The 13,882-nt window shown below is 42.0% G+C and overlaps 2 protein-coding genes across 2 annotated transcripts in view; both read right to left on the minus strand.

Moving 5' to 3' along the window:
- Nucleotides 1-13,882, minus strand: part of LOC145456866 (uncharacterized) — a 215,922-nt gene that overhangs the window by 178,493 nt on the left and 23,547 nt on the right. The window lies entirely within an intron of this gene.
- The window catches only part of LOC145456858 (inter-alpha-trypsin inhibitor heavy chain H5-like), a 41,677-nt gene that overhangs the window by 1,480 nt on the left and 26,315 nt on the right, over nucleotides 1-13,882 (minus strand). The window contains exons 16-27 of the mRNA XM_080334994.1: nucleotides 13,366-13,512; nucleotides 12,900-13,050; nucleotides 12,242-12,443; nucleotides 10,633-10,801; nucleotides 9,623-9,809; nucleotides 5,111-5,344; nucleotides 3,494-3,586; nucleotides 3,287-3,414; nucleotides 1,481-1,742; nucleotides 1,063-1,227; nucleotides 560-709; nucleotides 334-498 (exon numbers count right to left, since the gene is read on the minus strand). Of these exons, the coding sequence (XP_080191120.1) occupies nucleotides 334-498; nucleotides 560-709; nucleotides 1,063-1,227; nucleotides 1,481-1,742; nucleotides 3,287-3,414; nucleotides 3,494-3,586; nucleotides 5,111-5,344; nucleotides 9,623-9,809; nucleotides 10,633-10,801; nucleotides 12,242-12,443; nucleotides 12,900-13,050; nucleotides 13,366-13,512 (2,053 nt within the window). The remainder of the gene's footprint in view (nucleotides 1-333; nucleotides 499-559; nucleotides 710-1,062; nucleotides 1,228-1,480; nucleotides 1,743-3,286; nucleotides 3,415-3,493; nucleotides 3,587-5,110; nucleotides 5,345-9,622; nucleotides 9,810-10,632; nucleotides 10,802-12,241; nucleotides 12,444-12,899; nucleotides 13,051-13,365; nucleotides 13,513-13,882) is intronic.

The raw sequence follows: 13,882 nt of genomic DNA on the forward strand, positions 1-13,882 counted from the left end.
TACTTTTTCTGATACGACCGGACCGGAGAATCTTTTTATTGATTAGCATGACTTGTGTAACTATAAATAACCGGACCAGAAAATTGAAAAACAGGATCGGAGCCGGACAGGAGAATTTGTCGATCCGCTCCGCACTTCGAGGAATGAGGCTTGATCTCTTCATCAGCTTCCCAAACCTCGTAGAAAGATTTTCATTGAACGGCCGGCGCCATGTTTTTACTACGCCATGGGCAAAAAGGATTGAAAACTCTTGCGCCAGGCAAAGCAAAAATTCACATGCATACATAAAACGATATTGCTCTAGCTCTGCTCTGATAATAAAAAAAACCTTACATTGAAGTTAAGCCCTTCAATTCCGATTTTGACAATCGATATCCTCGTCGAGATCGGGATTACTTGGAGAGCGTAATCGTGTTTCGTTACCGTAAATCTCTCGACTGTCGGTAGTGTAAGGTTGGCTGACCCGGGCTCCATTATCGTGATTTGCGAAGGCGTTACCTGCAGTTTCAAAATCAGGTTCTTTTTTTCGTATAAAGCGGCGGTTTACCGAATTCGTTACCAATATTTTCTTGCGTAGCCGGTGAGCCACGATACCCAGAGTCGAGACGTAGGTACGCTTCACTCGTTTCGCGCCAGGTGGCGCTGGAGAGTTGATCAGAATTCCGTTGACGATTATCTGCCGCAGTGGATCAACGACGAAGTTGTAGATCTAAATGTGTCAAAGACCCTGAGTCATTGATTGTACTATGAAACTGCAATTCAAACCATAGCATATAATGCTTTTAATCAGACATCTCCAGCATTATGTACATCGATGGATGAAAAATCGATGCATTTATCAGAGGTAAACTATACTTTCATGTACGAAATTGAGCTTCCACTCGCATTCAAATGAGGGAAATGAGTCAAATACACCAATCCTTATGGACATTTGGACAATTATCACAGGGATCTTTACGTGCAGGCTACTATATTTTTAGGTTATCTTGGGGTGATATCGTCGTTTCGGTGTGATAATTCAGACGCTCTACATTACGTGGCCGCGTATTACTTCAGTGTTACCTCTCCCGTTAATCCATCGAAGTTGAAGCATATCTTGAATTCTGGCTTAACTGGAATAACAAAATGTGGATCACCGACAAACCCCGTCCCACTGCGACCAGGGGACGCTGTTCTTGACCTTGAACCAAAAAAATGAAGACGCGCTGACGTGGGGCGGCGCACAGGCTGTAAAATATTATGCCACGAATTAGAACTGAACTAATTCGTTTCCGTGCACTGAGAGAGCAGAAAATATACGCATTGATTATGACTAGTTTAGCTCGTTTTCGTATTAGGATGGGCTAGCCGCAAATAGCGACGTGTTCAAAGATTCATGGCGTAATCAAGATACTCAAATTTAGGGGTGGTCTTCAAAATAAACTATTAGCACAGTTTGTTGAGGATTGTACAAAAGCAATTAAATCTGCGAGTATCTTACGTATTTTCTCAGAAGTGGGCCACCTCTTGGTTCAAATTCGAGGGATAATGCATGGTCCGATATTGGTTCGTGTAAATCTTCATATTCTGAATATTCGACATCTCCATCAAATGCTGCTACTGCGGGAGCGGTGGTGGTAGTAGTTATAGGCGCAGACGTCGAGGTTGTAGAAGCTGCCGCTTCATTCAGCTCCGACTCGATGGCTTCTTTTTCTTTCGGCCTGATCACGACCAGCGAGGTCAGCGGTGTTACCAGGCCGTATCTGATAAATACAAAACGTTTTTCCGCTATGTTCATGCCGATTGAATTCATCCCCACAACAGAGTCCTTATAGAATCTCTCGTTGATATGCATATTTGGGAGGGAAATGAATATCTTCAACAGCGGTTCCCAAACATTATTTACACAACGCTAACCCCCTGAGAAACAAATCTCGTATCAAACGCTTACCCATACGGTTGCATTTAAAACAAAAATCAATATAAAACAAACATGTTTAAAACACGGCCTTGTTTAAAACATGTTTCTATTGTGTTTTTTTATAGTCATGACGTCACGAAACTTTAATTGTGACGCCACATCGGATAGACAATGTTATATTGTTCTTTGAGAATTGAAATTGAAAATATAGGGTCAATATGGCTCCTTTGGCGAAAAAGGTTTCCTAGCCCTATCCGAAACGGACCAAAGAATATCCCTGACCAGGACTACACTGTCATGCAGCATTTGACGGTCGGCGTCATCATCATCAGAACATTCATTTCGTACCAATGATATATCACTACTATATATCGCATATCGTATATATCGGGTGCAAGCTGTGAGTCATCCTAATGCTCATACCGCATGTTTTTCGACATTAATTCACACAAATATGTCATAATTGTACAACTTTTGAAGTAATTTTTTTTTCAAGAATAACAATGGTTTCAAAACAACTCATGTTTAAAATGCAACCCTACCTATCGCCTAACCCCGAAGAAAGTTGTTTTATCTATTGCGCACGCAAATGACGCCGCGCTTGTGGCCTTTTTAGGCTGATCCGATTCATGCAGCACGATACACGTTGTGTCACAGTTACAACCAACAATAAATTCGTGCAACACAATTCCCATTTGAAAGTATCGTATTTCATTTTGGTGCAGTAAGCACTCAAATCTCCGCCATCCCCGCTAAGCATGTGTTTAAATGTGTGAACAGCAGGCAGCAGAGACGAGAAGTCGGACGCATGTAAGAGGGAGTGTCTGAACAGTTTTCCGACGAAGAAATATACAAACCAAACGATCTGAACGATACACACATCAATGTTTTGATACACAAGTCCAAACGGACTATGTGCCATAAGCACCGCTGTAATTTAGACCTTGAATTACGTATTCATGTTAACAGCACCGACATTCATGTCAAATTTGAATGTACTACTACTCCCGCAAAGTCGATGCATCTCTTCTATACAATCAGTCATGTAATTTAAGCTTATGTGGAACTTCCCTGTCTCACTTATCAATCTAGTTTTGGTAGATCCGGCGGTAAAGCTAAGATCTTGATCAAAACATTATTTCAATTCAGAAATTTATATATTGGATGAAGTTACTCGCGTACCATGCTCCCGCGTACGCGTAGGCTACCACTGTTAGGGAACCACTGGTCCAGGACATCGTGACTTATGGATATACAATGGGGTACTGACTTTGCTCGAAACCTATCACTGTGTCAGTCATTCTGATTATGGAGGTACAACGGAGTAACGAATTTGTTCCAATGCCAATGTCGCGGTCATTCTGACTGTACACTAGGGATACTCACTCCAGTGACATGTTCAAAGCGCGCGCATTCAGCTCCTCTTTTACGGTTTTGTTGTCTTCAATCGAAGCGTCCAGAAGCGTTTTCTGCAGCGTCAGGAATGCCCATAATTTCTCAGTGTAATTTTGTATCTGTCGACACGAAGCAGCATGATCACAAATGGCTGAGCTATGACATCATGGTTGCGTATAAAATAAGATATGCTTTTACCTTGCGTCGCGAATCGTCTATTTTGGAAGTTTTCTTCAGATCGATGTCGAAATCCAGAATTTCGGTTTCATCGTTGAATTTCTTTCCGCGAATCTGCGAAACGCGATTACAATCACTGTTAATTGATTTATTTCCCTACTATTTGTCTACCAGTGCCACAAAGGAACACGGGACACAGTAGACCAAGAAATACGGAAGCAATCCCGCATATTTGTTGACAAAAGCAGATGTCAGTGACTGGAGTCCGTTGCGCGTTATTTGTTTGCGTTATTCATGATGTTTGTCGACTACAATGGTCATTCACACCAGGAAGATTGTCTTTATTTTGATTCCGTATCTGCCGACTTGTAGCACAGCCCACTTCTAGGCTTTTTTAAGACACCTCTTGCGCGGATCAGATGGTGACGAGAAACCTAGATAAACCTCCAACACTTAGGTTGGAATTCTAGAGTCAACCTCGATCGGACTCGAACCCGCAACCCATTATAGTGTTTCGGCTGTTTATTATACCACTACTACAATAGAGCCTGCCTGTATTACATAGGCTTACCATACGTCCTCTTTTAAGAGGAATTGTCCTCTTTTTTGACTTTTTTGAAAGTGTCCTCGGAGGACGCCCTTTTGTCCTCTTTTTTGAGATTTAGAGCAGATTTAGAGCAAATTGCGAGTGATATGCCGCATATTAGCACAGAAGTGAAGCTCCGACGGGTATTTCGGAGTGAAAAACGGTGATTTTAGCTCCGAGCGAAAAGATGACTTTTTTTTTTTTTTTTTTAGTCAACCGATCACAAAGTGGGAGAAATTAACCGGTTTTTGAGAATTTGAGAATTTCACTCCGGTTTTGCAAGTTGCAAATTTCTGAAAAAGTGTCCTCTTTTTTGATTTCCAAAATATGGTAAGCCTAGTATTGCAGCCTAATTCACTGATCCCAGTGCTATGTATTGGTCATTAGAGCGGAGGCTCCATCCCTATGTCACGCACCCCACTTCTTCTGCTGGTGGAAAATAGTGAAGCTGAATAATAGCATTTCTCCACGAATCTCCAACATTTTTAGATACACAGTTTCCCGAATCACGAGACTTTAGGTCAGTCGTACGGATCGCGATCAATTCTTGCTCCACTCTTTACAATCCTCCAACTTCTAGTTAACAGTTTTTAGAAAAAAAATACTTACGTTGATTGTACTTTGGATTTGGGAATGTAGGAGGTAGTTTTGGGATATGTTTGTATCATCTTCATAAGTGAAATTGTTATACCAAGTATGCTTTACAGGGAAAATAGCCCCTGCACCACATTAACTGAATCTAATTTGCAGCGTCATTAATCATATTGCGTTAGTCGCAAAGATGCATCTTTCAGTTTAGAAATTAGCCGCCGCCGCCAACGATTAACCAAGATTATGAGAACCTGCTACCAAATCCACTTTGCGACACTTCAGTACTTTTCATACCTTGAATTTTCTAAATCAGCTTGAAGTAGTTTTGACACGTCTCGAACACGCCTCATTCACTTGTTATTAAGTAAGAATTTATAGCATGGTACTTTTACTTCTACTCAAGTACTGTGCGGTGCCACTGCCCTGCCCTGCGGATTCCAAAATGGCGACAACGCCTTTACCTGTCCGGGTATCATTTCCGATGCTTTCACGGGCATTATATCCAGTTCATCGACGAAATCTTCCGTCGCGTCGAATTCGTCGTGCGGCTTGACTCTGCCAGCCACGACCAGCTCGGAACCGCCCAGAAACACGGAAAACGTGGTTTCCGTTAGGTCATCAGTCTTTTCCGCCGGATACTCGAATGTAACATCGTTCAGCACGGGGTTCGATATTTCCTCGAAGAAGTTGCGAATCTGTAAGGTTAGAATAGTGTAGGGGCTCGGGGTGTTGAAAGTCACTGAAGATACTTCCACAACAGACTTGGACAACTTGGACTAATTAGAGCGAGATTCCTGCACATGTAATTGAACACTCTAAGCAAAAAGAGTGTGTATTTCCACCCGTGTACCACCCCTGATATACGGGTGTGAATGTACACTAGGGTTGTTCAAAATTTGGAAATTGTTTGGAATTCTGCGTGTCCATCGCTTATTCTGTAGATTATTGTTAAAAAACAATAATGGGCTTGAAAGAAGCTCGCAGGAAAGCCGCTAACATTTGTCTAAATGCGTTTGAAAGTCGTTGTTGAAGAGTGGGCGGGCAACCGACAGCAGAGGCGGGCAATCACGAAACCACGGTTCTTGATTGGGTAATCGGCTAAGCTTCACTGATTACTGCAACAGCTGACTCGGATTCGGGAGCTTCGCTTTACTAAATTGAAAGTCTGTTTTGCTGAGGTAGAGTCTGTTAGTAGCGGTTGTGGTTCTGTACAAGCGCGTTGTGTGTTGATGAGTCATAAGTAGTACTGTAACACGTGTTCTTTGAATGCTTCACAGTCGATAGCAGTAGTTTATGCTTTGGAGCAACAATAGTGCAGTCATGGCAGAGGCAAAACGGCGAAAGATTGCACACATGCCGCAGCGAAGAACAAGATCCAAATCTGAGCAGTACTTGGTCGGATATACTTGCGATTACATCTGTGGCTCGAGATTACCTACTATACGAGAAGTAATGAGTTACTTGCTGCATCTGAAAGAGCATTGTCCTCAGTCAACCCCTACTCATGAACTATGTACTGTGGTGGTGGATGATGTAATGACAGTGTGGAAAATGGCGAGAATTGCGACAATGCAGAAATCACATGTGGTGCGATCACTTCAAAACCTGCACGAAAGATGGCGTGATCTGAAGAAGAATCCGAAACAGGAAAGTGATCCCAAGGGTAAGAGGAGAAAATTCACTGATGATTTGGACAAGCTGTGGGATATTGGAAGTAGAGATGCCATAACAACAATAAAAAATGACATTTATCTATCACATGAAAGAAAGCTTGAAGACATTGCATTTTATGAAGATCAACGGCAATCTCGCCAGTCAATAATGTTGGGAAGAGACAAAATTCTGGCTAAAGACCTCAAAAAGAAAACAGCAGCCATTGCAGATCAAACTGTTGAAAACGTTTCACACGACTCAAGTTGTGACTATGTTGTTTTAGCATCATCGTCATCTTCAAGAGGGTGACAGTTTGAGTTCAAGTTCTGACTATGATGCTGATGTTGGACTTGGCACCTCGACCCAATCCATTAAACTGATGGCACCTAGAAATATTATGAAAAATACGCATGTTTCCCAAGCTCTGGATAGATTGCAAGTAACTGACAACGATGCAACGATGCTGATGGGAGCATTTATTAAGGCTTGTGGAGGAGATATAGCCATGTTCTCCCTGTCAAGATCTTCAACGAAGAGAGCCAGGGAAACAAATCGCCTGGAAATATCTCAGGACATTTTGGAAAAATTTGCCGAAAATAGACCACAGCATGTTGCCATTCATCGGGATGGAAAGCTCACAGAGGATAGATTAGGAAATCGATATGAAGCTTTGTCAATTGTTCTATCTTGTCAACCTCAATACTCGGAAGGAAAACTACTTGGAATTCAGAAGATACAAAATGCGGCAGGTCAGACACAAGCTGAAACTACTTTCGACATAATTAAAAAGTGGGATATACAAGATGCTGTAACAGCTTTGGTTTTTGACACCACAGCAAGCAACAGCGGCTGGAAGAAGGGTGCAGCGAAGATCCTTGAGGACCTTCTAGGAAATAAGGTTTTTTACCATGCGTGTCGGCACCATGTGTATGAGCTAGTAGTCAAAGACGTCTGGAAATATTTATTTGGAAAAGCAACAACCGAACCAGAGAACACATGGTTTGCCCACCTTAAGAAGAGCTGGAGCAGTCTTGACAGAAAACAGCAATTCAAGACTCTGACTATTCCTATATGCTTTAAAGAACGAGCAGCAATGACAGTTGAGAACTTCAAGCTACTACTCGCCAGAAAAGATTTCTTCACACGGGATGACTACAAACAATGTGTGACTAATGCTCTTGCTCTTCTCGGTGCAGATGGAGATATACATCATCACAAACCTGGTGCAACACACCATGCAAGGTGGATGGGCACAATTCTGTATGCTCAGAAGATGTTCATGTGGGCTGATCAGTTACATTACAAATCTGAAGAAGTGGAACTGCTGCATCGCTTCAATTTATTTTTAGTTCTCTTCTATATCCCTGCCTGGGTTGCTTCCAGCATCGGTCGTGATGCAGCCGGTAATGACTTGAGATTCATCCAGGACATGTTGAGTTACAAGGAACATGATGAACAAGTTTCCAAAGCTGCTTCACAAAAGCTTTTAAAGCATGACTGGTATATCGTGGAGGAAACCGCTGTATATGCCTTGTTTTCGTCGAGTGAAAGCAATGAAACCCGAGAAAATATGGCAAAGACGCTCCTACAGGTAGAGCGAACTTCAAGTTTCAGGAGAGGCCCGCCCTCGTTGAATGCAACTGTACGCATCAACAAGGACACTACTTTGTCTGATTTTATTGGGCCACAGTCGTGGTACATATTTGATGTTTTTGAATGCTCTGGGGCGTGGCTAGCTCAGCCGGTTGATGTTTGGCACTTATCAGATTCCTACACCAGAATGAGCTCCTACATCAGTTCTGTCAAAGTCGTTAATGATGCCGCAGAACGAGGTGTAAAGCTAAGCACAGACTATGCTGCAATCTTGACTGACAATGAACAACAAAGAGACAGTCTGCTTCAAGCTGTGGAACAGCATAGGAAGACAGTTGGAGACAGCAGGAAGTCAACTCTAATCAAAAGCCTGTAATCTGCAACGTGTGCCTGACAATGCAACACTGATCTGCAACGTACTTTTTTAATGTCTTTTGTAAATAGTGCTTTTCGCCTTCATTCAATTGTGAATAAAAAGTGTAATATGCGTTTGTTTATGGGTGAGACGTCGAGCAGTCGTAACAAGTACTACTGAGGTGTTGACTCCTGGTGGTAAATTTTTGAGTTTCACTCACTGTCAGTAACTTTTGGAAAGGTAGCAATATGCATGCATCTAGTTTATTCGTATCTCAACTAGCGAGAGCACCTGTGCAATACATAGCACTTTCTGCAGGTAGATATATTAACTTAGGCGGTTGCGATGTTGTACTATAGACTCTTGGTGACAACATTAACAAAGGCAATATATCATGTCTGTAATGCCACCAACAGAAACGAATGCACAACAGCACGCAAAAATCGTTACCAGCAGTGTTCACAAAGTCGGTCTTTCAGCCTATCATTAGCTTATTATTACTGGCTTCAACCAATCAGGATTAATGGCTTCTCTTTGCCCGCCCACTTCATCGATTCCCCGCCCACTCGCCGACGGCTACTTTCAAACGCATTTAGACAAATGTTAGCGGCTTTCCTGCGAGCTTCTTTCAAGCCCATTATTGTTTTTTTAACAATAATCTACAGAATAAGCGATGGACACGCAGAATTCCAAACATTTTCCAAATTTTGAACAACCCTAATGTACACCCATTGCACACGAAACCAGAAAATCTACAGTATAAATCGAGAACAACATTTCAATCCAAATTATGCATGCACGTATGAACGTAGAGCTGTATAGTGCGAACCGAGTTGAGCTTGGTGTACAATGTACGGTAGGGTCCATCAAACCACTAGGTGTCGCCAGACTTTGGGTGGTAACCGCAGTTGTTACGTACGCGATACCGTTGTCAGAAACCTGTAGGCTGCTTTCCCGACTGTAAATACTGGCTACAACGTGCTCTACTTGGACCGTGAGCTCGTTAAAGGATGAATTAAAACTTCGGAACAACGGCGGTTAACACCCAACGTCTGGCGACACCTAGTGTTTGATAGACCCTATTGTACGTACATACATTTGCCATTGATGAAATCTGATTTGATATGGACTGGACTTGATTTTTCTTGTGCTTCTTTTTAATGCGGAATGTTGTTCAATTTCCAGGTTTCTTCGAATTAATCAATTCTAATTCTAATCTGATTTGGGAAAGCTGAAAAATTTCTAGCTGTCCAACTCTAGTTGTCTAAAATCATAACTACATGAGTAAATAGTGCGAGTGGGCAAGACCAACTTGAGTACTTCGAAAAGTAAGTGCATCGTTACTGACTATACTCCTGGAGGCTTTTCCTACCTGTAGATCGGCGTCGATCTCTTCAAATATTCGCCTTGAGGTCCCTCCGTTTTCGTGGGCTAATTTTTCCAGAAATCCGTAATCTACGAGGCTGCCCAGCCCGACGGTATGGATCGCGATGCGGTCCTGATTCATTGACTTGACGGATTTGCGGATCTTCTTCGTGTCGGTCTCCCCAGCTGAAGGCCTGTTGATGATCAGATGTTGGCAGTCGGCACCGATGATGATATGTAGTACACAACGTCATTAGTCATAGGTCCTCGGTTCATCTCACACAAAGCGCCAATCTCGAAAGTTGGTGACGCGTAACACTAATTTCGATAATTGGTGACGTCACATGCTCTGATTGGTGCCATAAAACGACCTATCTACACTACTATGGTTTCCTGCATGGCTATATTCCTATATATTATGCGATCATTATATCTTTTTGAATATAGTGGGCTATGTGATTTAAGTATTCGTGTTTGCATCTACGAGGTTTGCCACGTAGCGTGATCTAAACTGTGAATACAATTGGCCCACGATATCTTTCTCCAAACCATTGCAACCTATCGGAATTTCCGCAGTAAAGATTGATAAACTCTCCGTTTACTAGCATTAAGGCTTGATTAGAATCATATGACGATATTTTATGTTATTGCTGCCGCTCAACTCGCGTAAGCAGAATGTAGCGTTAACTTCTTTACATGGAACGAATCAGAAATTGCAGGACCCGAGTGTAAAGATGTGATGTATCTCTCTGTAGCCAATTTATTTATATAATTCCATCCTCATATTCGGAAGCTATTTTCATGTCACGAGGTAGCGCGCCGTATCACCCATTTGACACTACGTCGAGCCCCGAAAAATCTCGGTATTGTTCGAATCAAACAAGCCTAACAAATTTTACGACTCTATAAATCGCTAGCCAGATCAGCTTGCAAATCTCTGAAAAGAATGCAATCTCTAAAAATATGCGCGAGACTTGACATGTGATCGCAATAAGTCAGTGTACCGGTATACATTACCTGCCATCTGTCAGAAACACTGCCATCTTAGCATATTCCAAGTCTAATCCCGTGTCGCGTTTGCTCAGTTCCAATGTCGTTGTGACATCTCCCTCGGCATTATCAATCGGTTCCTCCCCCGATAGCTCCTTGTCAGGGCCAGAGCCAGAGCCAGAGCCAGATGTTTCTTCTAAATTATATATACCTTGGTATTTTCTGACCATACCGATTTCATTGCACAGTGAGAATGTGGCGGGATGATCATGACATCGGAAATGTGCTATTTACAGTAACGTTCGAAGCTTTGTACTATATGTTTCGTACGCTGCGGTACGGCCTATCAAGGTTTCAAGGCTTCAACATTGAAAATTAGTATCGAAACTATAATTCTCCTTGATAATTCAACTTTCAGTGGCGATGAGCGTATATAATTTCAGTACTCGAAAAAATCCTCTTTCACTACTCGACTCGAATCATTAAAATAAATATTCGATTCAGAATCGAGTACTCGAATCATTGTGCCCAGCCCTACTCACTACTGCAGTACATACATTGAAACTTTCAATGATTACATTGGTATTTTCTATCGATGTTTATGATTGACTCGATCTTGAACAGTTTTACTCCCAAAATCAAACAGTTTTCAAATTTATTCGTCGACGATAAAGCGCGAAAGGAAAGGTAATGCACAGGTGAGGCACAGAGGACCAACCCTTACCTGTGATAACGTAACTCATCGTACATAGCTTAGAATTTAGAATCACTGATATTATCCAACTTTTATTGTCGCGATAATATAGGGTTACCGTATTTTGGAAATCTGGAAAGAGGACACCTTTTGAGCTGAATTGCAGATCACTACACCGCGTTACATCAATAAATCCTGTTTATGTACAGCTCCGTCATAGAAAGTTTACCTTTACCGAAGGGGTATCTGTAAATTAGCCTCCAACAAATGAGCTGCAGCATTGTAGCGATATAATCCGATTTTAAGACAAGCTCAAAGCCTCGAAGCGTCAAAACATCAGCATATTGCGACTACGCCATCTAAACTCGATTGCAACGAGTTTGTCGCTATGTCGTGTCAATCAAAATAAAAGGATTATTGGCCAGTCAGACAACGGAAATATTAATAAGCGCAATCTCTCTGCGTGGAAATGTAACACTGTCTCCACACTCGTAATTCAGATTCCTGATTTTCGACACTCGATTGTAGCACATAACCCACGTACATTATATAACCGAGCAATAGGGGTTTGTATCGGTAGCGACCCCAGCCGTGATAATAAGGAAATGTGCCCGGTTTGGCTGTTGCTTGAGCCGGATTGCAGGATGTTATTCAGCGGGGAACAACGCTGCATAATGACCCGGAATAAATCCGGTAACCTACAGTCCTATAGTCCTATATGGTACCACATTTTTCCTGAATAAAACGCGATCAATATCAAGTACTTATGGTTATATCTGATAGTATCGCTATTGACGATATCTTTATCTAATTATCCCTAAACGTCAGCGATAGGGTTGCACTTTAGATGAATTATGATCGTAATCTTGTTACGGCGACTGTATTTTTCCGGAAATATCGCCCGCCTACAGCGATTGTCGCAGTTGAAGTATAAAAATTCACCTTTAATTTCCAGCTCCGGCATATATGGATTGAAGGTTTGAAACAGAACATCGAATGCTCCTGACATATTCGTTCCTCCAAACGCCTTGATTTGTTTTATATCCGCTACTGCTTTGATTATGTTCTCCTTATTGGCTTCAAGCATTGAGTTGTTCATAGGACTCGTTGCATCGTCACCGAAGAAGATCACATTGAACTTGTCCTAACAAAGGAATGTACCGTTGCACGACGTGTGAATAGTGAAAAACCTTGGCAATAAAACTGTTCCATCAAGGGCGCAATCGCCAAAAATGCCTTAAAATTTTATCATGATATTAACGTCCTGCGTTCGTCTGATTTGGTCTACCCAACCGACAAGGAATACTATTATAGGGTATATATAGAACTTCATCTGTATATGCCTGATAATATTTTAACTGTATCAAACTTGACGTTCGCGAGATGATGGCCGTTTCTGCATTTAGTAAACTCTACACATGTTTTGTAAATGTAATGTTCAGTTACGGTTGGGTCAGGAAGACGCTGCAGCTCGCGAGTTAAAATTTGTTGCCATCTGTTCCATTCCGCCAGAAAGCGGGCTGGTTAATGCTCATGGCTTCACTTTCACCGGAAGGAGTTTTGCTGTATATTTTTGCATTCTTTTACTGGGTATACTTACGTTCTCGTGTAAACTTTGTATGATCGACGTTAGCGCGTCGACAACTTGTTTTATCTTGTAGCCGTACATCGACCCCGATATATCCACAACCGTCACGACCATTTTCGGCAACGGCGGTAGGTTTGGGGGCGCGAAGAAATGGGCGAAATACCTAAGGTGGTTAATTCTTGATAAAGTATATAGTATATTGATAAAGTCAGCACCTTTTCAAACAGTTGGATGCACGAACGTGGTTATCGAAAGCATACCGCTATACATACCAGTCAATAAGAGGTGTAAAAACTAGATCTGGAGAAATGCAATACGACCGTGACAAATGATATTAGAGGCCAGTTTAAACGAATGTATACTGAAGCATGCTTGAGAAAAATCCTGTGATACAGTAGGGTATGGATACGAACTTTAGCGAAAAATGTACGTGATACCGGTAATATAGCCTTAACTCCACAATCCGTATATATATTACCCGTTGTTCCATGCGATATCGCCGTACATCTCGTCTCGCTGGACGTCGTATTCAATGCTGAAAGTGCCGGCTATTCCTTTCGGCGACCACTTTGTCTGTTCGGCAAGATCGGGGTGGTATCGAACGTGAGATTCGTAGTTGTGGCGACTGAGAAAACAGTGCGAAATTGTAGTGGAAAATCCCCACCATTCCCGATAAGTTGTGCAATGTGCATAGTTAATCAACCTGAATCACGTTGTTGCATCATAGAAGTTTCAAACAAAATCTCCATCGTTATTCACATGTTCAAATAAGTGTCCAGTGGCCAGAAACAGCATGTACCATGCTCGTTGCGCAGTAAACAGTTTAAAAGCACGCAGTGTAAGTACACTTTCTTCACATATTTGAATATATACAACGACTAGCGCGTGATTGGGAGTGTAGCGTGTGCCGTGTGCTGCTATGCCAATTGGTTGTAGGTTGTCAGAGTGTGATTACATAATCCCTTCCTCGGTGTTGAAGGTTAACCACGTTTTTC

This window comes from Botryllus schlosseri, chromosome 15 (assembly GCF_051294905.1).
Source record: "Botryllus schlosseri isolate E-star chromosome 15, Bs_hap1, whole genome shotgun sequence".
Taxonomy (NCBI): Eukaryota; Metazoa; Chordata; class Ascidiacea; order Stolidobranchia; family Styelidae; genus Botryllus; species Botryllus schlosseri.